The sequence below is a fragment of the Xenopus tropicalis genome, chromosome 8, assembly GCF_000004195.4.
Source record: "Xenopus tropicalis strain Nigerian chromosome 8, UCB_Xtro_10.0, whole genome shotgun sequence".
NCBI classification, from domain to species: Eukaryota; Metazoa; Chordata; class Amphibia; order Anura; family Pipidae; genus Xenopus; species Xenopus tropicalis.
In genome coordinates, this window is record NC_030684.2 from 144160613 (window position 1) to 144186210 (window position 25598).

Sequence of the window (25598 nt, forward strand, 5' to 3'; positions counted from 1 at the left end):
TTCGTATTCATTCCTAAATAACGGCAGGATGGGGCCCAGCAGTGTAGCATCTGCCCCCGGGGCAGTTCTGCAGGTTGCAGTGAATATGAATAAAACCTGGGGGTAGGTACTAACAGGGCGGAAGCTGCCGTTGCTCCCCTGCTGGGACATTGTGTCTCTCAGTAGCACCAAAAGGTGTGTGCGGATCACAATAGCACAGGGCGGAGTCCTGTTGGGGCAGATTTCAATGTAAATACCCCTGAAGGAACCTCATGGGGGGGATGCAGCAGTAACATATCTATGTTAAAGGGCTAGTTCCCCTTTAAATGAACTTTTTTTTTGTGGTTTTTCAGTTATTTAGGTTTTTGTCCTGGAGCTCTTACTATGCACCTATGCGGTTGCCAGGGTCTTATTTACCTTAGCAACCAGGCAGTTGTTTGAATGAGAGACTGGAATATAAATAGGAGAGGGACTGAATGGAAAGATAAGTGATAAAAAATAACAATAATATTGTAGCCTTACAGAGCAGTAGTTGTTTTTTGGTTGCCGGGGTCAGTGACCCCCATTAGAAAGCTGGAAAAAGGCAGAAGAGACTTGTAAGATGTTTGTTGCTATTACAGTGTTTGTCTGCTGCCCTGCTGGTTCTGACTTCTGAAGCAATGTAGCAGAAGCCAACAGATTCACAGAGCTGGAGAAGGAATTGACTGCTGCCACACACTGTATTACAGGAGTCAGAATGGGAAAGGCTGTGGGGTAACTACAGGAACAGCCCCCCCCCCCCATTACTTGTATCTCCCCAATAAACCCTCACAGACTTGCACATTTTTCATAAACAAACTATTTTGTGAGAGTTTTTCCACCATTGTTAGCGCCATTTCTTTACAGGGCGATACAAATGCAATACTGGAAGTAAAAATACCAGCAGCCATTTTGTCCAGGCGTTGTGTTGGTTGATTATAAATAAAGTTTAGCGGGAAAAAGTGGAATCTGCCGCCATTATGGAAGTAGCGTCCTGTGTGGGCGGGCTTACTCCGCCTTCGGCGATTGGTGAGTGTCCCCGTCCGTCACAGCGATGCGTTTGCCGAGCGGGTTTGGATAGGTTGTCAGACGCCGAGAGGGAGGGAGTTGACTGTTCGTGATGCTGATTGGCTGTGGAACCGGTCGTTATAGCCAATAGGAAAGCAGATTGTTGGTCTAGTGTGGCTGTATCGAGGGCCGAGAGGTTGTCCATTGTGCGGGAGTGTGAGGAACGAAGATCTGAAACATGAGGTGCGGGGGGTTCGGGGGCCGAGTGGGGAGCTGCCATGGGGATTGGGGGGACCGGGAGCGGTGCCGGGTTTCCTTCTCGCCTTCCGGGGCCTATTGTGGGGCACATTGTGTGCTGGGCTCCGGGGGGCCTGGTCCTACTGAGAATAGGATAGGGGGGCTCCGGGGGGTACTGTACCTAATATATAGGGGGGCCCTGGGGGTACTGTACCTAATATATAGGGGGGCCCTGGGGGTACTGTACCTAATATATAGGGGGGCCCTGGGGGTACTGTACCTAATATATAGGGGGGCCCTGGGGGACTGTACCTAATATATAGGGGGGCCCTGGGGGTACTGTACCTAATATATAGGGGGGGGGCCCTGGGGGGAACTGTACCTAATATATAGGGAGGGATAGGGGGGCCCTGGGGGGAATGTACCTAATATATAGGGAAGGGATAGGGGGCCCTGGGGGGAATGTACCTAATATATAGGGAAGGGGATAGGGGGGCCCTGGGGGGACTGTACCTAATATATAGGGAAGGGATAGGGGGGCCCTGGGGGACTGTACCTAATATATAGGGAAGGGATAGGGGGGCCCTGGGGGGACTGTACCTAATATATAGGGAAGGGATAGGGGGGCCCTGGGGGGACTGTACCTAATATATAGGGAAGGGATAGGGGGGCCCTGGGGGGACTGTACCTAATATATAGGGAAGGGATAGGGGGGCCCTGGGGGACTGTACCTAATATATAGGGAAGGGATAGGGGGGCCCCTGGGGGGGACTGTACCTAATATATAGGGAAGGGATAGGGGGGCCCTGGGGGGACTGTACCTAATATATAGGGAAGGGATAGGGGGGCCCTGGGGGGACTGTACCTAATATATAGGGAAGGGATAGGGGGGCCCTGGGGGGACTGTACCTAATATATAGGGAAGGGATAGGGGGGCCCCTGGGGGGACTGTACCTAATATATAGGGAAGGGATAGGGGGGCCCTGGGGGGACTGTACCTAATATATAGGGAAGGGATAGGGGGGCCCTGGGGGGACTGTACCTAATATATAGGAAGGGAAGGGGGCCCTGGGGGAACTGTACCTAATATATAGGGAAGGGATAGGGGGGCCCTGGGGGACTGTACCTAATATATAGGGAAGGGATAGGGGGGCCCTGGGGGGACTGTACCTAATATATAGGGAAGGGATAGGGGGGCCCTGGGGGGACTGTACCTAATATATAGGGAGGGATAGGGGGGCCCCTGGGGGGACCTGTACCTAATATATAGGGAAGGGATAGGGGGGCCCTGGGGGGACTGTACCTAATATATAGGGAAGGGATAGGGGGGCCCTGGGGGGACTGTACCTAATATATAGGGAAGGGATAGGGGGGCCCTGGGGGGACTGTACCTAATATATAGGGAAGGGATAGGGGGGCCCTGGGGGGACTGTACCTAATATATAGGGAAGGGATAGGGGGGCCCTGGGGGTACTGTACCTAATATATAGGGAAGGGATAGGGGGGCCCTGGGTACATGATCGGATAACAAATATTGGGCGCTGGATGTTTGAATAATGATATAGTGATAATAAATGAGTAGAACACAGAGGGTCATACAGTAATAAATACAAAGTAGTTATATTAGAGATTAAGAGCTAAGTGTCCTGTGACGCTTACAATCTAAGGTGCCCCCCCCCCCCCCAGAAATGTACGTATTCTAAATTGTTCTACTTTTCTTAGGGGTGAACGAGGACGTGGACGTGGCCGCTTTGGCTCCAGAGTGGGACCTAACACAGGGTGAGCTGCCTATTGTAACTACATACTCCCGTCAGTCGCTCCTGGGTGGAAATGTGATGTAGAGGGTAATGTTCCGAGACAGCTTGCAGTTGGTCTTCATTTTGTATTCATAGTTTTTTAATTATTTACATTTTTGTTCAGCAGCTATCTGGTTGCTAGGTGGGTGCTAAATCACCTTAGCACCCATGTAGTGGCTTGATTAAGAGACTGATCTATGAATAGGGGAGGGGCTGAATAGAAAGATAAGGAATAAAAAGTAACAATAACCATAAAACTGGAGCCTCACAGAGAAGTTTTCTGGCTGCCGGGGTCAGTGACCCCCATTTTGAAAGCTGAAGAGAATAAGAGGAAGGCAAATGATGAAAAAATAATAAATAAATAATGAAGACCAATTGAAAAGTTGCATTGAATTGGCCATTGTATAACATACTAACAGTTGCGTGTAAAGGTGCAGCCCCCCTGACTCTGTGCCATAGGGTAGCCATATTCCTTATTCAGTAGCCACATTGTGCAGTGCAGGTACATGTTCTCTAATGTAAATATGACCCTTTTATTCTTTCTCTTACAGTTTCAGACCCTTCGTCCCTCACATTCCCTTTGATTTCCACGTGGTAAGTGGCTTTTCCTTCCCCCCACATTCTGTACATGTATATATATATCTATATAGATAGATATATCTTCTCTATCCTTGTGCTTACATACTGACTTACCCTTCTTTTCAGTGTGAAATGGCCTTCCCGCGTGTGAAACCCGCCCCCGACGATAGCTCATTCAGCGAGTCACTGCTCAAACGAAACCAAGATCTGGCCCCCAGCACAGCCGAGCAGGTAGCTATATGCTTCCCTTGCCCCCCACCCCCGGCACTGTTGCCTCTGCCCATATTCATTATACCCTTTGTGCTCTCCCCCCACCAGGCCTCAATCCTTTCTTTGGTCACCAAAATCAACAACGTTATCGACAATTTGATCGTAGCCCCGGGAAACTTTGAAGTGGTAAGTTGCTACGTCTTTAATACGAATAATGTACCCCCTACTGTAAATGATAAGGATATTAGCAGTCACTGAGGGGTTCTGTGCCCCCCATATAAAGGCACAAGGCTGCAGGCTGAGTTATACAGGGAACTCTGAGTATCACTCATGTATTATAAGGGATAATGTACCCCCTACTGTAAATGATAAGGATATTAGCAGTCACTGAGGGGTTCTGTGCCCCCCATATAAAGGCACAAGGCTGCAGGCTGAGTTATACAGGGAACTCTGAGTATCACTCATGTATTATAAGGGATAATGTACCCCCTACTGTAAATGATAAGGATATTAGCAGTCACTGAGGGGTTCTGTGCCCCCCATATTAAAGCACAAGGCCGGTTATAAGGATATAATTTACAGGATATTCAGGGCTCCTGTGTTTGTTTCCCTGTAGCAAATTGAGGAGGTGCGACAGGTGGGCTCCTACAAGAAAGGGACCATGAGCACAGGCCATAATGTTGCAGACTTGGTCGTCATCCTAAAGATCCTTCCCACACGTGAGTTGGTTTCCTATTCCTGTGGTGTTGCCGATAGGGATGCATCGAATACTGGATTTAGTTTGGATTCGGCCGCATCCCAAAACAGTGGATTTGGCGCATCCCTAGTTATTGATCACTTTACCAGTTGCCGTTACTCATTGGCCTTTGTTTCATTCCCAGTGGAAGCCGTTTCTGCTTTGGGCATTAAGGTGGTCGAGACCCTAAGGACGCAGGATCCAGCTGAAGGTGAGAGTGGGCATTTTGTGCCCTTTTTATTGGCTCCTTCTGAAAGCTCAGACTCAGGCACACTTTACTGCTGTGCTGCAAGTTGGAGTGATATCCCCCCCCTAACCCCCAGTAGCCGATCAGCAGAAAAATGGGAAGGGAGCAAGATAGTAGCGCCCAGTAGGTATCAGAATAGCACTCAATAGTAAGAAATCCAAGTCCGGCTTGGGACTCCTCCAGTTACATGGGAGTAGGAGAAACAATAGGTTAGCTGAAAGCAGTTCTAATGTGTAGCGCTGGCTGAAAGCTCAGACTCAGGCACACTTTACTGCTGCGCTGCAAGTTGGAGTGATATCCCCCGCCAACCCCTAGTAGCCGATCAGCAGAACAATGGGTAGGGAGCAAGATAGCAGCTCCCAGTAGGTATCAGAATAGCACTCAATAGTAAGAAATCCAAGTCTGGCTTGGGACTCCTCCAGTTACATGGGAGTAGGAGAAACAATAGGTTAGCTGAAAGCAGTTCCTAATAGCCGTACTGACTCTGCTTCTCTCTCTCTAGTTCTCACAATGCTGACAAACGAGACTGGCTTTGAGATCAGCTCAGCAGACGCCACGGTGAAGATCCTTATCACGACTGTGCCGCCCAATCTGCGCAAGCTGGACCCCGAGTTGCATTGTAAGTGCCGCTGTGTCCGGGCAGTCAGCTGACCCGCTGCGTACCCCCCATTCTCGCTAACACCCTTTCCTCCTTACAGTGGACATCAAAGTTCTGCAGAGCGCACTGGCCGCCATCAGGCACGCACGGTGGTTCGAGGAGAACGCCTCCCATTCTACGTAAGTATTTCCTCTGGTTTTTGTTCTTCGTGGGGGGGGGGGGGCTTAATTCCCAGTGCTGATGTTGGGACTTCTTCCTTTTTAGAGTGAAGGTTTTAATCCGGTTGTTGAAAGACTTGAGGAGTCGGTTTCCTGGATTTGAGCCTCTGACTCCCTGGATCCTGGACCTCTTGGTAAGCGGCCGGCTTGAAGGTTTGAGCTTTAGGGGTTTGTTTATGTAACTCGAGTAACTTCCATCTGTGCTTTCCTCTGTAGGGGCATTATGCCGTCATGAACAACCCCACCAGGCAGCCGCTGGCACTCAATGTGTCCTACAAGTAAGTCGCTTGTTCTGGAATCTGCCCCTGGCTCGTACCATTCAAACTAGGGGTGCGCTGAATACACCATTTTGGGGGGGGGGGGGGGGGGGGGGGGGGGGGGAGGGGAGGGGGAGTAAGTCACGTGACTTTAGGGATGCACCAAATCCAGTATTCCTTCTCCAGCAGGATTCGGGCCGAACCAAATGGTCAAAATCACTTGACTTTTTGGCACATAAGTTGATTTTGAAATTTTTTTTCACTGCATGTCTGGTTCTCTTTAACCCTTTTCTTTACGGAATTAACATGTGCAAATTAAGGTTCAGTTTGGTATTCGGCCGAATCTTTAACTAAGGATTCGGCCAAATGCCAAAATAATGGATTCGGTGCATTCCTAATGGTCTTAAAGTGATACTGACACTGAAAGAGATACTTTTTTTAAATATAAATGTACATAAGTTTCCTATAGGTCACGTTGATCATTTTTAATTGATAGCTCTGCTTTTGTAAGTACAGGTATCTGACCCCTTATCCAGAAAGCTCGGAATTACGGAAAGGTCATCTCCCATCTCCATTTTAATCAAATAATTCACATTTTTAAAAATGGTTTCCTTTTTCTCTGTAATAATAAAACCGTACCTGTACTTGATCCCAACTAAGATATAATTACCCCTTATTGGGGCAGAACAGCCCTATTGGGTTTATTTAATGGTTAAATGATTCCCTTTTCTCTGTAATAATAAAACAGTACCTGTACTTGATCCCAACTAAGATATAATTACCCCTTATTGGGGCAGAACAGCCCTATTGGGTTTATTTAATGGTTAAATGATTCCCTTTTCTCTGTAATAATAAAACAGTACCTGTACTTGATCCCAACTAAGATATAATTACCCCTTATTGGGGCAGAACAGCCCTATTGGGTTTATTTAATGGTTAAATGATTCCCTTTTCTCTGTAATAATAAAACAATACCTGTACTTGATCCCAACTAAGATATAATTACCCCTTATTGGGGCAGAACAGCCCTATTGGGTTTATTTAATGGTTAAATGATTCCCTTTTCTCTGTAATAATAAAACAATACCTGTACTTGATCCCAACTAAGATATAATTACCCCTTATTGGGGGCAGAACAGCCCTATTGGGTTTATTTACTGGTTAATGATTCCCTTTCAGACGCTGCCTACAGATGCTCGCCGCCGGCCTTTTCCTCCCCGGCTCAGTTGGCATCACTGACCCCTGTGAAAGTGGCAACTTTAGGGTTCATACAGTCATGACTCTGGAGCAGCAGGTAAAGGGTTACTTCTGCCCCTGGGACCCATTGTAGGGGGCTGGGCACCTACCTGCCAGTATGATTGGGACCCCTGTGGGTACCCGCTGAGGGCTATGTAGAACCCTATACTAGCAGCAAGAACTCTCCTAGCCTGTTCCTATGCGCACAAGTGAAAGGGGTTAAGTTTTAGTATATTACAGAATGGCCTATTCTTAGCAACTTTGCAATTGGTCTTCATTATTTTTGATAGTTTTTTTGGCTGCCGGGGTCAGTGTAGTCAAATCAACAATCGCTCTGTGAACTTTTTTACTCATTACCTTTCCATTCAGTCCCACTCCTTATTCTCTCGATTAAACCACTGCCTAGTTGCTATGGTAAACAAGACCCCAGCAACCAGGTAGATGCTTAAATTGCAAACTGGAGGGCTGCCGAACAAAAAGCTGAAAACCCACTTTAAAAAAAAAAAAAGTCAACCAATTGGAATATTAACGTCAATGTCAGACGAAAACTTTAAAGGACAAGTCAACCCCAGCAATAAGTTGATTCCAATCAACTTTCTAATGTGAATTTATTGAAACTTTTTAGTGCTTTTAAAGGTTCTTGTGTAATTGCTATTGAAAGCAGCATTTGCTGAACAATGTTGCAAAGGTCCGTCTCCCCCAGCGAGTCGGGTCTGTCAGGCTGCTGCCTTGTGTTGTATTGTTTCAGTCCGATAGGGGGAATAGGAAAGGGACAAACACTGCTTCTAGTAGCAATTATTGATATAGATATATATTATAGAGATAGATAGATATTAGAGATAGAGATAGCTGGATGGATAGATAGATATTATAGATAGATAGAGATAGATATTAGAGATAGATAGATATGATAGATAGAGATAGATAGATAGATATGATAGATAGATAGATATGAAAGATAGATAGATAGATAGATAGATATGACAGATAGATAGATATGATAGATATGATAGATAGATAGATATGATAGATAGATAGATATTATAGATAGATAGATATTATAGATAGATAGATGGATATTATAGATAGATGGATATTATAGATGGATATTATAGATGGATATTATAGATGGATATTATAGATGGATATTATAGATGGATATTAAAGATGGATATTATAGATAGATATATAGATATAGATGGATTAGAGATAGATATATACATACAAATAAGTCAGAAACCGTTGCAGATTTGTAATGAATGTATATTGCAAAGTTCCTTAGATTTATGTTTTATATTATATTTTGGGTTGACTTGTCCTTTAATGTGAATAATATTTTTTAGGGTCAGCTGACCATAAGGTTGTGTAGCTTTAGAATTAGAGTGCAATGCAGGGAAGGGGCAAGTACAGGCATGTTTGGGAATACCCCCCCCCCCTTTCCCTGTTTCTAACCCAGTCCCTTCTCCCTTCCCCAGGACATGGTTTGCTACACTGCCCAGACGTTGGTCCGTATTCTCTCCCACGGGGGCTTCCGGAAGATATTGGGCCTGGAGGGAGATGCCAGCGGTAAGGGCACCGGATATACCCCCCCCCCCCCCCCCCATTGGGGCAACTCCCTTCCTGGAACAGCCCCTCCTTACTGACCAATCTCTTTGTTCCCTTCAGCTCTTGCCACGGAAATGTCTACCTGGGACGGAGTCATCGTGACCCCTTCAGAGAAGGCCTATGAGAAGCCCCCCGAGAGGAAGGAGGGAGAGGAGGATGAGAACCAGGATATCCCAGAGGGGGCGGAAGAGGAGGAGAGCATGGAGACACAGGAGTGATACTTATTTAAAGGTACAGGCCCGTATGTACTACCGCCATGCCTGTTGGGGGCAGGGGCTTAGGCCTGACTGGGCGTTTGGTTTGGCTTTTGTAGGTCTGGGAATAAAGGGCTGCTTCCCCTTTAAATTAACTTTTACTATGATATAGACATTTATATTCTGAGAGAATTTGCCATTGGTCTTCATTATTTTTTTTTTTTTAGTTATTTAGCTTCTTGTTGAGCTGCTCTCCTCCGTTTGGTTTTTACTTTACTAAGTTTACTTTTAATGTTATAGAACGGCCAATTCTGAGCAACTTTTCAATTGGTCTTCATTATTTATTTCTTATAGTTTTTTTTAAATGGGGGTCACTGACCCCGGCAGCCAAACCCTATTGCTCTGTGAGGCTCCAGTTTTATTGTTATTGTTACTTTTTATTCCTTATCTTTCTATTCAGCCCCTCCCCTATTCATATTCCTGTCTCTTATTCAAACCACTCCCTGGTTACTAAGGTAACTTGGACCCTAGCAACCTGACAGCTGCTAAACTGCAGAGCTGCTAAAAAAAATATTGAGATAAAAAAACTACACTTACTCACTTTAAATTCCTTATCTTTCTACTCGGCCCCTCCCCTATTCATATATTAGCAACTCTCTCAAACCACTCCCTGGTTACTAAGGTAAATTGGACCCTAGCAACCAGATCATTTAAACTAGTAATAAAACATGAAGACCAATTGCAAACTCTCCATCATAAAAGTCCTATTCAAGATCCTCCTCCCAAAATTACGTTAACCCTTTCCCTTCCCCATGACCACGCCCCTCAGAACCAGCGGCAGCCACTCACCCCCTTTTTTTTTGCAGATTTCAGTTGGTCTGGATCCCCCTCTGCCGGCGCCGAACACATTGGGTCTATTTGTGGACCAAATGCCACGAGTTCCTGTTTTATTTTCATTCGTTCTTAGCTTGTCATGTGACTTGTTTTATACTGTAGGGATACATTGTATTTTTTTTTTTTTTTTGCCAGCAATAAATTTTTATTTCGACACCTCCTTTGAGCTTTTTCTTCCTTCTCTTGATCAGCCAATGAATGGGCAGTTCTGCCTTTTGCTCCCACACTTCTTCCTGTTACAGTTAGAGCTGCATCACTTCCTGTCAGCTGATCTCTGAGGGAGCACACAGCCCATCGCAAAATGGCGGCTCAAAGGAAAGGATCAGCTTGTTGCATTTTGTTTGAAAAAAAAAATAAAAATCACTGATTGGTTGCTATGGGTTGCCACCCATTGCTATGGGATACTACTCCTAGATGTGCAATAGCCAATTACTGTTCTTTTGTGGAGAAAGAAACTGCTGTTCCCTGTAGGGTTGGCCCAACCTATGGCTGCCAGCTCTCCTGCCCAGCCCGGCGGGGGGGGGGGTTTGTTACTGAATCGGCATCAAAAAAGGTTTAAAGACACACACACACCTATTAGGTGATTATGGTAAGTAGCAGTTCCCCTTTAAAGGGGAGGGTCACCTTTAGTGAGTTATAGAATTGCCCATTCTAAGCAACTTTTCAATTGGTCTTTATTTCTTATGGTCTTTGAATTATTCTTCTGCCTCTTTGCAGCTTTCAAATGGGGGTCACTGACCCCGGCAGCCAAACCCTATTGCTCTGTGAGGCTCCAGTTTTATTGTTATTGTTACTTTTTATTCCTTCTCTTTCTATTCAGCCCCTCCCCTATTCATATACCCGCCTCTCATTCAAATCACTCCCTGGTTGCTAAGGTAATTTGAGCCCTAGCAACAGTATATCTGACCCCGGCAGCCAAACCCTATTGCTCTGTGAGGCTCCCGTTTTATTGTTATTGTTACTTTTTATTCCTTATCTTTCTATTCAGCCCCTCCCCTATTCATATACCCGTCTCTCATTCAAACAGCTCCCTGGTTACTAAGGTAATTGGGACCCTAGCAACCAGATACCGTATATACTCGAGTATAAGCCGATGGGAATATAAGCCGAGGTACCGTATATACTCGAGTATAAGCCGATGGGAATATAAGCCGAGGTACCGTATATACTCGAATATAAGCCGATGGGAATATAAGCCGAGGTACCGTATATACTCGAGTATAAACCGATGGGAATATAAGCCGAGGTACCGTATATACTCGAGTATAAACCGATGGGAATATAAGCCGAGGTACCGTATATACTCGAGTATAAGCCGATGGGGATATAAGCCGAGGTACCTGATTTTACCTAAGAAAACTGGAAAAACGTATTGACTCGAGTATAAGCCTAGGGTGGGAAATGCAGCCGCTACTGCTAAGTTTCAATAATCACAATAAATACCAATACAATGACAGTAATTGAGGCATCAGTGGGGTATATGTTATTCAGTATTTATTTCAAAGAAAAAACAGTAAACTAGCTCTGTAAGTGGAGAAGAGGGGCAACAATAACAATATGAGTACTACCCCCCGCTCATTGCACATTGGCAAACTGGCAGCAGGCCGGTCTCGGAGGGATGTAAGTGTTAATAAGTATTGCTAGTGGGAGCCTAGGCCAGGGCACTGGGGGGTCTGGTTGTGGGGGGCCTAATTTGCACACAAAGCACAGAGGGTGTTAGTCTGGAGGGACCCATGGCACCCGACTCGAGTATAAGCCGAGGGGGACTCAGCACATTTTGGGTGCTGAAAAACTAGGCTTATACTCGAGTATATACAGTAAGTGCTAACAACTGCAAACTGCAGAGCTGCTGAACAAAAATTGAGAGAAATAAAAAATGAAGACCAATTGCAAACTGTCTCAGAATATCACTCTCTACATCATACTAAGAGTTGCCTCACACACAGTGTAACCCGGTGCTATAAAGGATCTGCCCCCCCCCCCCAGACGTGCATAATGGATCACAGTCTGAGGCCTAGATATATACAGCTGGCTTCTGCTACATTGCTTCACGAGTCAGAACCAGACATGCATAATGGATCATGGTTCCCTGAGGCCTAGATATATACAGCTGGCTTCTGCTACATTGCTTCACGAGTCAGAACCAGACGTGCATAATGGATCACAGTCTGAGGCCTAGATATATACAGCTGGCTTCTGCTACATTGCTTCACGAGTCAGAACCAGACGTGCATAATGGATCACAGTCTGAGGCCTAGATATATACAGCTGGCTTCTGCTACATTGCTTCACGAGTCAGAACCAGACGTGCATAATGGATCACAGTCTGAGGCCTAGATATATACAGCTGGCTTCTGCTACATTGCTTCACAGAAGCCAGCTGATCGTACAGAAGGCAGCACAGCGGGTCCTGTTCCAGTGGCACCGGTACCTCTCGGGCTCGGTTCTGACCCAATTGTGGGGGCCGAGTGCCCATCCTCGGATCCTTGTGCCAGTTTGTATGTTCTTTCCTGCACCTCTTCCTTTTACACTCCAGGGGGCGCCAAGACCTTATATCCATAGATCCTGTTCCTCTCTGAGCTGCCTCTGTGTATGTTCTGTTATGTAAGCTCTGTGGGGCAGGGGGGGGGGGGTTGGATCCCAGTAAGTACCAGTAAGTCCCAGTACCCTGTTGTGTATACAGAGGTGGGAACAGTCACCTGGTGCCCAGATCTGCCAAGGGAGCTGTGCCCTGCAGGGGTGGCACTGCCGGAGCCCTGGCACCCATGTGTTTCCCTGCCCATGGCACCCCCCCCCAGGCAGCTGTATCCTTCCTGCTCATTGGCTCCTTCCTGCCTGCTCCTTTTGTCTGACTTCCCCCTCCTCTACCTGCCCCCCATCCCTCCCGTACCTGCCCCATCCCTCTGCTACCTGCCCCCCATCCCTCCAGTACCTGCCCCCATCTCTGCTACCTGCCCCCCTCAGTACCTGCCCCCATACCTGCCCCCCATCCCTCCAGTACCTGCCCCCCATCCTCTGCTACCTGCCCCCCATCCCTCCAGTACCTGCCCCCCATCCCTCCAGTACCTGCCCCCCATCCCTCCGCTACTGCCCCCCATCCCCCGCTACTGCCCCATCCCTCCGCTACCTGCCCCCATCCCTCCAGTAACCTGCCCATCCCCCGCTACCTGCCCCATCCCTCCGCTACCTGCCCTCCTCCAGTACCTGCCCCCATCCCTCCGCTACCTGCCCCCATCCTCCGCTACCTGCCCCCATCCCTCCAGTACCTGCCCCCATCCCACCCGCTACCTGCCCCATCCCTCTGCTACAGTGCCCCCATCCCTCCAGTACCTGCCCCCATCCTGCCACCTGCCCCCATCCCTCCGCTACTGCCTCCTCTGCTACCTGCCCCCCATCCCTCCGCCACCTGCCCCCATCCCTCCGCTGCCCATCCCCCCCATCCTCCGCCACCTGCCCCCTCCTCCGCCACCTGCCTCCATCCCTCCGCCACCTGCCCTCCATCCCTCTGCTACCTGCCCCCATCCCTCCGGTACCTCCCATCCCCCCGCTACCTTCCCTCCAGTACTGCCCCACCTGCCCCCATCCGCTACCTGCCCCCATCCTCCCCTACCTGCCCCATGCCTCCAGTACCTGCCCCATCCCTCTGCTACCTGCCCCCTATGCCTCCGCCACCTGCCCCCCATCCCTCCGCTACCTGCCCCCCCTGCTCCCCATCCCTCTGCCCCACCTCCTACCTGCCCCCATCCCCCTGCTCCGCCACCTGCCCCCATCCCTCCGCTACCTGCCCTCCATCCCTCTGCTACCTGCCCCCCATCCCTCCGCTACCTACCCCTACCTGCCCCCATCCCTCCAGTGCCATCACCTCCCGCTACCTGCCCCCCATCCCTCCGCCACCTGCCCCCATCCCTCGCCTGCCCCCATCCCAGTACCTGCCCCATCCCTCCGCCACCTGCCCCCATCCCTCCGCTCCCTCTGGAGCAGGCTGACTCTCAGAGCACCCTGGGAGCCGGCACCTCTAATACAGGTGGGGGGAGTAGTGCTAGGAAGGGAAGGCAGGTTATAGTTGTAGGGGATTCAATTATTAGAAAGGTGGATAGGGTAATTTGTCGCAAAGACCCTACATGCCGAACTGTGTGTTGCTTGCCTGGTGCTAGGGTTCGGCATGTGGTGGAACGAGTGGACAGATTGTTGGGAGGGGCTGGGGAAGCCCCGGCGGTTGGGGGTACACATAGGTACCAATGACAAAGTTAGAGGAGGGGGGGAAGTCCTCAAGAACGATTTTAAAAAGCTAGGTGCGAAGTTGAGGGCGAGGACTTCCAAGGTAATTTTCTCAGAGATATTCCCTGTGCCACGAGCAACATTAAGAAGGCAGCGGGAGCTTAGGGAGATTAATGCGTGGCTGAGAGATTGGTGCAGGGAGGAGGGCTTTGGGTTTCTCCAGAACTGGGCTGATTTCTCAATCGGCTACAGGCTCTTTGCCAGGGATGGGCTGCACCTCAATGATGATGGGGCAGCTGCTTTGGGGGAAAAGATGGCTAGAGGGTTGGAGGAGATTTTAAACTAGGAGTGGGGGGGGAGGGTGCAGCGGGAAATTCTGTGGGAGACAGGATAGATGAGGTAGTGGGCATAGTAAGGAAAATTGGGGGAGGAGACTTGCTTCGGGATACTGATAATGGCAGGGAGGCCCATAAGTTGTTTACACGTCATTCTCACGCCGGAACCAGTATTAAATGTATGTTTACCAATGCAAGGAGTCTGACTGGTAAAATGGGAGAGCTGGAGGTACTGGCGTTGGAGCGGAAATATGATGTGATTGGTGTTGCTGAAACTTGGTTGAATGAGTCTCATGACTGGGCAGTTAATATTGGGGGGTTATACATTGTTTCGGAGGGACAGGGGCAATAGGAAAGGAGGAGGAGTGTGTCTGTTCATTAAGCACGACTTAAAAGCAAATATTAAGGAGGAAGTGATGGGGGGAACAGAGGGAGCTGAATCCTTATGGGTTGAGCTTCTCACAGATAGTAAAGAATCTACCAAGCTAATTGTAGGGGTATGCTATAGACCCCCTAATGTAAGCGAAGAGGAGGAGGCCCAGCTCCTGTTGCAAATAGAAAAGGCTGCTAGTTTGGGGCAAGTGATAATAATGGGGGATTTTAATTACCCTGATACTGACTGGGGCAATAGTACTGCCAGGACAGTAACTGGGAACAAGTTTATAAACTTGCTGCACAACAACTTTATGTCACAGGTTGTTGAGGAGCCAACCAGGAACAATGCTATACTAGATCTAGTGATCTCTAATGGCCCAGAACGTATAGCAAATGTGCAAGTGGTTGAACCCCTGGGTAATAGTGACCATAATGTTATTTCATTTGATGTTTGGTGCAGGAAACAAATTTACACGGGGGCAACAAAGACACTGAATTTTAGGAAGGCAAATTTTAGCTCCTTAAGGGCAGCGCTTCAGGGCATAGATTGGGGCATTATGTTTTCTGATAAAAATACAGAGCAGAAATGGTTGTCATTTAAAATGATATTAAATCATTACTGTTCTCAATTCATTCCATTAATAAGAAAAAGTAGAAGTGTTAAGAATCACCCCATGTGGCTTAACTCTGAGGTAAAGAAGTTAATAGGGAAAAAAAGGAAAGCTTTTAAGAAATATAAGTCAGAGGGGACAGTAGCTGCGTTTAATGAATATAAACACTATAACAAGTGTTGTAAAACAGCAATCCGGAAGGCAAAGATAGAAAATGAGGAGCGCATCGCGGCCGAGGCCAAGACTAACCCCAAAAAGTTTTTTAAGTATATTAATAGTAAAAAGATGCAGGTTGAGGGTGTGGCCCCATTGAGTTATAGTAACAATATGGTTACAGCGGATACAGAAAAGGCAGATGTGCTTAACCAGTTCTTTTCTTCTGTGTATACAGTAGGGGGAGCCAGTGGGCCAAGTCCCACCCAATAGCTTCACTGTTGCCTCAGCTCCAACTACACAGTGGTTGGCACAGGATATGGTGCTTAAAGGGTTACACACGATAAATGTAAACAAGGCACCTGGGCCAGATGGAATACACCCTCGGGTACTGAGAGAGCTAGGGGCAGAATTGCAGTGGCCCTTGTTTCTGATATTCTCAGACTCGCTTTCATCAGGTATGGTACCTAGGGATTGGAAGAAGGCGAATGTCACTCCCATATTTAAAAAGGGAATAAGATCTCAGCCTGGCAATTATAGGCCTGTAAGTTTGACATCCGTGGTGGGCAAGTTATTTGAAGGCTTGTTAAGGGATCACATTCAAAATTATGTAGTGGAGAATGGCATTATGAGCAGTAATCAGCATGGCTTTATGAAGGACAGGTCATGTCAGACCAATTTAATTGCTTTTTATGATGAGGTAAGTAAGAAGCTGGACAGTGGGGATGCAGTAGATATAATCTATTTGGATTTTGCCAAAGCATTTGATACCGTTCCCCACAAACGACTGCTTTCTAAGCTAAGGTCTATTGGTCTTAGTGAAGTCGTTTGCACATGGATAGAAAACTGGCTACAGGATTGGGTACAGAGGGTGGTTGTTAATGGCACATTCTCTACTTGGAGTAAGGTTCTCAGTGGGGTCCCTCAGGGTTCTGTACTGGGTCCACTTTTGTTTAATTTGTTCATAAATGACTTAGGGGAGGGTATTATGAGTAATGTATCAGTGTTTGCAGATGACACAAAACTCTGCAGACCAGTCAATTCTATCCAGGATGTGACATCCCTGCAGCAGGATCTTGGCCAACTGGCAATCTGGGCAGCTAAGTGGCAGATGAGATTTAATGTGGATAAATGTAAGGTCATGCACCTGGGATGTAAAAATATGCAAGCCCCGTATAACCTTAATGGGACTGCACTAGGCAAATCCATAATGGAGAAGGACCTTGGAGTCCTTGTAGATAATAAACTTGGCTGTAGCAAGCAATGCCAGGCAGCAGCTGCAAGGGCAAACAAGGTTCTGAGCTGTATTAAAAGGGGTATAGATTCACGGGAGGAGGGGGTTATTCTTCCCCTTTACAGAGCACTGGTAAGGCCCCATCTAGAATATGCTGTTCAGTTTTGGTCTCCAGTGCTCAAACGGGACATTATTGAGCTAGAGAGGGTCCAGAGAAGGGCAACTAAGCTGGTAAAGGGTATGGGAAGTCTCAGTTATGGGGAAAGACTGGCCAAGTTGGGTCTGTTTACACTGGAGAAGAGGCGCTTAAGAGGTGACATGATAACTATGTATAAATATATAAGGGGATCATATAATAACCTCTCTAATGTTTTATTTACCAGTAGGTCCTTCCAACGGACACGAGGGCACCCACTCCGTTTAGAAGAAGGGAGGTTCCATTTAAATATTCGGAAAGGATTTTTTACAGTGAGAGCTGTGAAGTTCTGGGATTCCCTCCCCGAATCAGTCGTGCTGGCTGATACATTATATAACTTTATATAGGGGCTGGATGGATTCTTAGCAAGTGAGGGAAATACACGGTTATGGGAGATAGCTCTTAGTACAAGTGAGGGAATACAGGGGTAGGGGGGATAGCTCTCAGTACAAGTGAGGGAATACAGGGGTAGGGGGGATAGCTCTCAGTACAAGTGAGGGAATACAGGGGTATGGGAGATAGCTCTTAGTACAAGTTGATCCAGGGACTGGTCCGATTGCCATCTTGGAGTCAGGAAGGAATTTTTTCCCCTCTGAGGCAAATTAGAGAGGCTTCAGATGGGGTTTTTTGCCTTCCTCTGGATCAACTTGTAGTTAGGCAGGTTAGGTATAGGCATTATGGTTGAACTTGATGGACGTATGTCTTTTTTCAACCCAACTTACTATGTTACTATGTTACTATGTTACCTGCCCCCCATCCCTCCGCTACCTGCCCCCATCCCTCCGCTACCTGCCCCCCCATCCCTCCGCCACCTACCCCCCATCCCTCCGCTACTGCCCCCCATCCCTCCGCTACCTGCCCCCCATCCCTCCGCTACCTGCCCCCCATCCCTCTGCTACCTGCCCCCCATCCCTCCGCCACCTACCCCCCATCCCTCCGCTAACCTGCCCCATCCCTCCGCTACCTGCCCCCCATCCCTCCGCTACCTGCCCCCATCCCTCCGCTACCTGCCCCCCATCCCTCCGCCACCTACCCCCCATCCCTCCGCTACCTGCCCCATCCCTTCCGCTACCTGCCCCCCATCCCTCCGCTACCTGCCCCCCATCCTCTGCTACCTGCCCCCCATCCCCCCGCTACCTGCCCCCCATCCCTCCAGTACCTGCCCCCCATGCCCCACCGTCTCACTGCCTACTTTCTACTGAATATTTACGGTTAACTTCTCCTGTTTCGTTAGTTGCCCTTTAGGCCGCGCAGGAAAGCAAGGAGTTAATGGTATATGCCCCTGTAGGGGGCAGGATTTATACTGGGTATGGGGCAGGGTGGAAGGAGTTCTGACTCTGATTAAAGGGCCGGGGCTGAGCCCACAAGCACCCTGTTGTGCCTCTCCGGTACCAGCGCTCCCATTGGCTATTCCCTTTCATCCCGGGGAGACTAAAGCCCCTGTGCTGCACAAACATCCCTATTAATATCCCAGCAACCCGAACGGGTCAGAACCTGCGTCACCCACCCCCCCCCCCCTGCCCCATATCCATCCCCAGCCAGCTGGGCGGGCAGAGTGGGTGCCGGGGTATGTGAGTGGCCAGCTTCAACCCAGTGTCAGCCAATTAGGGCTGGGGGAGCTATAGTGACAATTGGCCCCTGGGTGGGCCCATTATGTTGGGGGGCCACTGGCTGCAAGGAATGGGCACCTCCAAACCCCAAAAGGCAACATGTCACAGGTGTCTGACCAATCATAGGGGGCAAAGGATAAGAAGCACCTGAATGGTTCCCATGCCAGCCGTGCCAGGGGGCGGGATGTATCATGGCGCCATGGTGAAAATTCTGGATTTTATCCCTGGGGCCCCGGGGCCCGGCTCTTGCACCTTCTCTCACCCATCTGGCTGTGCCCAATCCCTAGTCTGCTGGGGTGGCACCTACAGCCCATTGGGTGCCCACATTAGTCTCCAACTGCCCCTCGTTGGCATCCCCCCCCCCTCTCTAGCATTCTGCTCTGTGCTGTCTCATAAGCAACATGGCAGCTCCCTGCCCCATAGGTACCTGCTCAGAGGGTAAAGCCAAGGGCTTGGGTAGGTTGGCACAATAAAGGGTAGGTTGGCACTACCCACAGACTGGCATCACAGTGGCGCAGGTCTCTCAATGCCCCTTTATCCCCACGCTTGGCAGTGCCACTGGGAGAACACGTTGTGCCACAGAGGGGAAGGAGATAACAATGAGCCCTTTATTTGCCCTCGCTGGGGGCAGGGACGTGGGGCACCTGTGTGTGTAATAATAGTGTCTAGCCCCCCCCCCCACTCTAGCACTCTCTTACCCCTCTGTATTCTCTCTCTCTTACCCCTGTATTCTCTCTCTCTTACCCCCCTGTATTCTCTCTCTCTTACCCCTGTATTCTCTCTCTCTTACCCCTGTATTCTCTCTCTCTTACCCCCCTGTATTCTCTCTCTCTTACCCCTGTATTCTCTCTCTCTTACCCCTGTATTCTCTCTCTTACCCCTGTATTCTCTCTCTTACCCCTGTATTCTCTCTCTCTTTCCCCTGTATTCTCTCTCTTTACGCTGTATTCTCTCTTCTTACCCTGTATTCTCTCTCTCTTACCCCTGTATCTCTCTCTTACCCCTGTATTCTCTCTCTTACCCTGTATTCTCTCTCTCTTACCCCTGTATTCTCTCTCTACCTCTGTATTCTCTCTCTCTACCCTGTTCTCTCTCTCTTACCCCTGTATTCTCTTCGTCTTTACCCCTGTATTCTCTCTCTTACCCCTGTATTCTCTCTCTTACCCCCTCTGTATTCTCTCTCTCTTACCCCTGTATTCTCTCTCTTACCCTGTATTCTCTCTCTCTACCCCCTGTATTCTCTCTCTCTTCACCCCTGTATTCTCTCTCTCTAACCCCTCCTGTATTCTCTCTCTCTTACCCCTGTATTCTCTCTCTTACCCCTCTGTATTCTCTCTCTCTTACCCCTGTATTCTCTCTCTTACCCCTGTATTCTCTCTCTCTTACCCCTGTATTCTCTCTCTCTTAACCCCTGTATTCTCTCTCTCTTACCCCTGTATTCTCTCTCTTACCCCTATTCTTCTCTCTTAACCCCTGTATTCTCCTCTCCTTACCCCTGTATTCTCTCCTCTCTTTACCCCTCCTGTATTCTCTCTCTCTTACCCCTGTATTCTCTCTCTCTACCCCCTGTATTCTCTCTCTCTTACCCTGTATTCTCTCTCTCTACCCCCTGTATTCTCTCTCTTACCCCTGTATTCTCTCTCTTACCCCGTACCTCTCTCCTTGTATTCTCTCTCTCTACCCTGTATTCTCTCTCTTACCCCTGTATTCTCTCTCTTACCCCTGGTATTCCTCTGCTCTTACCTCTTGTAATTCTCTCTCTCTTACCGCCTGGTATGTCTTCTCTGAGCCCGCTGTATTCTTCTCTTTACCCCTGTCTGTATTCTCTCTCTCTTACCCTGTGAATTCTATCATCTTATCCCTCTGTATTTCTTTCTCTACTCTGTAGTCTCTCTCTCTTACCCTGGTTAATTCTTCTCTTGAACTGCCTTGTCATTTCTCTGTTCTTACCTCGTACTTCTCTCTCCTGACCCATGTATTCCTCTCTCTCTGTACCCGACTGTTATTCTCTTCTCTTCACTCCTTCTGTATTCTCTCGTCTCTACCCCTTCGTATTCTCGTCTCTTAACTCTGTATCTGTCTCTCTACCCGTATTTCTCTCTTACCACTGTATTTTCTCTTCTTTACCCCTGTATTCTCGTCCTTACCCCTGTATTCTCTTCTTCTTACCCTGTAATCTCTCTTAGAGCTGTATTTCTTCTTCTCTTACCCCTTGTTCTCTCTCTTACGCCTACTGTTTCTCCTCTATGCCCTGTATGATCTCTCTTACCTCCTGTATTCTTGCTCTTTCTTTACGCTGTATTCTCTCTTTCTTACCCTGTATTTTCTCTTCTTACCCTCTGTTTCTCTCTCTCTTACCCCTGTATTCGTTTCTCTTACGCTGTATTACTCTCTCTCTTACGCTGTATTGCTCTCTCTTACCGCTCTGTTAATTCTTCTCTCTGTATCTGTATTGCTCTCTCTCTTCCCTTGTATTGTCTTCTTACTCTGTATTACGTCTCTCTCTTATCCTTATTTCTCTCTCACCCTGTTATATTCTCTTCTCTCTTACGCCTGTATTCTCTCTCTCTACTCCTCTGTATTCTCTCTCTTTACCCCTGTTTCTCTCTCTTCTTACTTCCTTGTAATCTCTCTCTACCTGTATTCTCGTCTCTTCATCTGTAATTCTCTCTTTACCCGGTCTTCTCTCTCTTACCCCTCGCTGTATTCTCTCTCTTACCTGTAGTTCTCTACCTGTATTCTCTCTCTCTTACCTCCCTGTATGTCTCTTCTCTTTACCCTGTATTCTCATCTCGTACCCCTTGTATTCTCTTCTCTGCTATAACCGCTGTATTCTTCTCGTACCTGTATTCTTCTCGTAACCCTCTGTATTCTTCTTCTTACCCCTGTATTTCTCCTCGTCCTTACCCTCTGTATTCTCTGTGCTCTACCTCTGTATCTTTCTCTCTTCCCTTATTTCTCGTCTCTTACTACCTCTGTATGTTTCTCTCTCTTGAAACCCTTCGTATTCTCTTCTGCTTTACTCTCTGGTTTTCTCTCTTACCTGTATTCTGCTCTCTTACCTCGTATTTCTCTCTTCTTACCCTGTTTCTCTCTCTACCATGTATTCCTCTCTCTTTACCCCTGTAATTTTGCTCTCTCTTTACCCGTGTATTTCTCTGTACCTCTGTAGTTCTCTCTGCTCACCCCCCCCATTCGTATTTTGCGGTGCTTATATCTTTGGGGCGTTGGGGGGGGTGGAGAGGTGCATGGTGTGTTGGGGTTAATTGGTCGTTCTATCCTCGTCTTTGTGCAAAGAAAGATTTGTTATTTACTTCCCTCTCTTAACCCTGTATTTCTCTTCTAAGCCTAGTATTTTCTCTCTCTTACCTGTATTCTCTCTCTACCCCTCTGTATTCTTCTTCCTTACCCTGTTTCTTCTTCTTACGCTCTGTATTCTCTCATCTCTTACCCGTATTTCTTCTCTTACCCTGTATTCTTTTTACCGTCTGTCTTCTCTCTCTCTAACCCGTATTCTCTCTTACCTGTATCATCTCTCGCTCTACCTGTATTCTCTCTTTACCTGATTCTCTCTCTCTGTACCCCTGTATTTCTCTTCTCCTTACCCTGTATTTCTATTCTTTACTGATTCTCTCTCTTCTTTACCCTGATTCTCTCTTCTTACATGTATTCTCGTCTCTTTTACCCTGGATTCTCTCTCTCTTACCTGTATTCTCTCTCTCTTAACCTGTCTTCTTCTCCTTACGCCTGTATTCTCTCTCTTTACACTGATTCTCTGCTCTTACCCTCTCTGTATTCTCTCTCTCTACCCTGTATTCTTCCTCTCTTACCTGTATTCTCTTTCTCTCCTGTATTTCTCTCTTTAACCGCTCATGTATTCTCTCTTCTAACCTGTTATTCTCTCTTAACCCTGTATTGCTCTCTCATCTCCCTCTGTGTTCTCTTCTATACTCCTGTATTCCTCTGTCTTACCTGTATTTCTCTCTTACCTCTGTGATTCTTCTTCTCTTCCCGGTATTGCATCCTCTACCCGTGTGATTTCTCTTCTCTTATCTGTATTCTTCTCTCTTACTCTCTGTAGTTCTCTCTCTGTTACGCCTGTATCTCTCTCTTACCTAGTAGTTTTCTCGTTACGCCCTGTATTCTCTCTTCTTACCTCTGTTTCTCTCTCTTCTTAACTCCCTGATTCTGATCTCTTTACCGTTGCTCTCATCTTTATCCTCTGTATTTCTCTCTCTCTTACCGCTTGTATTCTCTCCTTACCTGGTATTTCTCTCTTTGACTCTGCTGTTCCTCTCTCTTACCCCTATGTATTCTCTCTCTCTTCCTGTATCTCTCTCTTACTCCTGTATTTCTCTTACCTGTAAGTTTGCTCTCTCTCTATCCCTCTGTATTCTTCTCTTACCCTGTATTCTCTCCTCTTACTGCCTTATTCCTCTCTCTGCTTACCTGTCTTCCTCTTAATACCTTGTATTTCTCTCTCTACCTTGGATTCTCTCTCTCTTACCTGTAATTCTCTCTTCTTACCTCTGTATTCTCTCTCTCTTCCTGTATTTCTCTCTTACCTGTATTCTCTCTCATACGTCCTCTGTCTTTCTCTCTCTTTACCCCTGTATTTCTCTCTCTAGCCCCTCTGTATTCTTCGTTCTCTACCCCTGTATTCTCTGTTACCCTGTATTCTCTCTCTTACGCCTGTATTCTTTCTCTTTATCCTGTAATCCCTCTTCTTCCCTTGGTATTCTCTTCTCTCTTACCCCCCTGTATTCTCTCCTTACCCTGTATCTTCTCTTTATCTCTGTACTTCCTCGTCTTTACCCCTGTATTCTCTCTTCTTACTGTAGTTCTTCTCTACTGTATATCTTCTGTTACCTCTTATTCTCTCTCTCCTTACCCGTATTCTTCTCTTACCCTGTATTCTTCTCTTTACCTGTATTCTCTCTCTTACCTGTTTCCTCTTCTCTGTATTTTCTTTCTCTTCCCTTATCTCTTCTTACCTGTATCTCTTCTTACCCTGATTCTTCTCTTACCCCTGTATTCTCTCTCTCTACCCTGTAATTTCTCTCTCTGTACTCTCTGTATATTCTCTCTCTCTACCCTGTATTCTCTTCTTACCCTCTGTATTTTCTTCTCTTTACCTGTTTCTTCTTTTACCCTGTTATCCTCTCTTACCCCCTTCTGTTTCTCTCTCTCTTACTGTTTCTCTCTCTTACCCTGTTATTTCTCTCGTCTCTTTACCCGTCTGTATTCTCTCTACCTAGTACTTCTCTCTCTCTTACCCTGTATCTCTTTACCCTGTATATCTCTCTCTCATGACCCCTGTATTTTCTCTCTTACCCCTGTATTCTCTCTTACACTTATTTCTCTCTTAACACCTCTGTATTTCTCTTCATTACCCTGTATCTCTTCTTTACCCCTGTATTCTCTCTTTTTACCTGTATTCTCTTCTTACCTGTATTCTCTCTCTCTTAATCCTGTATCTCTCTCTTACCGGCTTGTATTCTTCCTCTCTTACGCTTGGTATTCTCTTCTTCTTACCTCTGTTTTCTTCTTTCCCTGGTATTTCTCTCGTTACCCTGTAATCTTCTCTCTTCTCCTCTGTATTCTCTCTCTCTACCTGTATCTCTCTTACCCTGTATTCTGCTCTCTCTTACCCTGTATATTCTCTTCTTAACCTGTATTCTCTCTCCTTAACCTCTGGTATTCTCTCTCTCTACCTTAGTATTTCTCTCTCTTACTCCCTCTTCTGTATTCTCTCTCTCTTACCACTGTATTCTCTTCTTTACTCTGTATCCTTCTTCTACCTGTATCTCTCTTACCCCTGTTCTCTTCTTCTACCCTGTATTCTCTTCTCTTACCCTGTTGCTCTCTCTTACCCCTCTGTATTTCTCTTCTTTACCCTGTTATTCTCTCTCTCCCTGTTCTCGTTCTCTTAACCCCTGTATTCTCTCCTAACCTCTGTAATTTCTTTGCTTTACCCCTGTATTATCTCTCTACCGCTTGTATTCTCTTCTACTGTATTCTCTGCTCTCCTTGTATTTATTCTCTTCCACTGTATTCTCGTTCTTTTACCCGTATTTCTCTCTTACCCTCTGTATTTCTCTCTCTTACGCTGTATCCTCTCTTCCTCGTATTCTCTCTCTCTTACCCCTGTATTCTCTCTCTCTTACCCTCTGTATTCTCTCTCTCTTACCCCTGTATTCTCTCTCTTACCCCTCTGTATTCTCTCTCTCTTACCCCTGTATTCTCTCTCTCTTACCCCTCTGTATTCTCTCTCTCTTACCCCTGTATTCTCTCTCTCTTACCCCTCTGTATTCTCTCTCTCTTACCCCTGTATTCTCTCTCTCTTGACCTCTGTATTCTCTCTTACCCCTGTATTCTCTCTCTTACCCCTGTATTCTCTCTCTTACCCCTCTGTATTCTCTCTCTCTTACCCTGTATTCTCTCTCTTACCCCTGTATTCTCTCTCTCTTACCCCTGTATTCTCTCTCTTACCCCTTGTATTCTCTCTCTCTTACCCCTGTATTCTCTCTCTTACCCCTGTATTCTCTCTCTCTCCTCTGTATTCTCTCTCTCTTACCCTGTATTTGCTCTCTCTTACCCCTCTGTATTCTCTCTCTCTTACCCCTGTATTCTCTCTCTTACCCCTGTATTCTCTCTCTCTTACGCCTTGTATTCTTCTCTCTTACCCCTGTATTCTCTCTCTTACCCCTGTATTCTCTCTCTTTACCGCTCTGTATTCTCTCTCTCTTACCCCTGTATTCTCTCTCTTACCCTGTATTCTCTCTCTTACCCCTCTGTATTTCTCTCTCTTACCCCTGTATTCTCTCTCTTACCCCTCTGTATTCTCTCTCTCTTACCCCTGTATTCTCTCTCTTACCCGTATTCTCTCTCTCTTACCCCTCTGTATCGTCTCTCTCTTACCTGTATTCTCTCTCTCTTACCCCTGTATTCTCTCTCTCTTACCCCTGTATTCTCTCTCTTACCCCTGTATTCTCTCTCTCTTACCTGCTGTATTCTCTCTCTCTTACCCCTGTATTCTCTCTCTCTTACCCCT

At 47.1% G+C, this 25598-nt stretch overlaps 1 protein-coding gene across 1 annotated transcript; it reads left to right on the forward strand.

Annotated features, from left to right (window-relative positions):
• Nucleotides 1-1188: 1188 nt before the first annotated feature.
• Nucleotides 1189-9968, forward strand: ilf2 (interleukin enhancer binding factor 2). The gene is given in 15 exon segments (NM_203666.1): nt 1189-1248; nt 2965-3021; nt 3590-3632; nt 3744-3848; nt 3936-4013; nt 4444-4546; nt 4709-4774; nt 5313-5429; nt 5509-5587; nt 5673-5760; nt 5843-5904; nt 7063-7177; nt 8595-8685; nt 8785-8955; nt 9785-9968. Coding segments are annotated over 14 exon segments (1167 nt in total). The 5' UTR covers nt 1189-1243; the 3' UTR covers nt 8943-8955; nt 9785-9968.
• Nucleotides 9969-25598: the final 15630 nt, after the last annotated feature.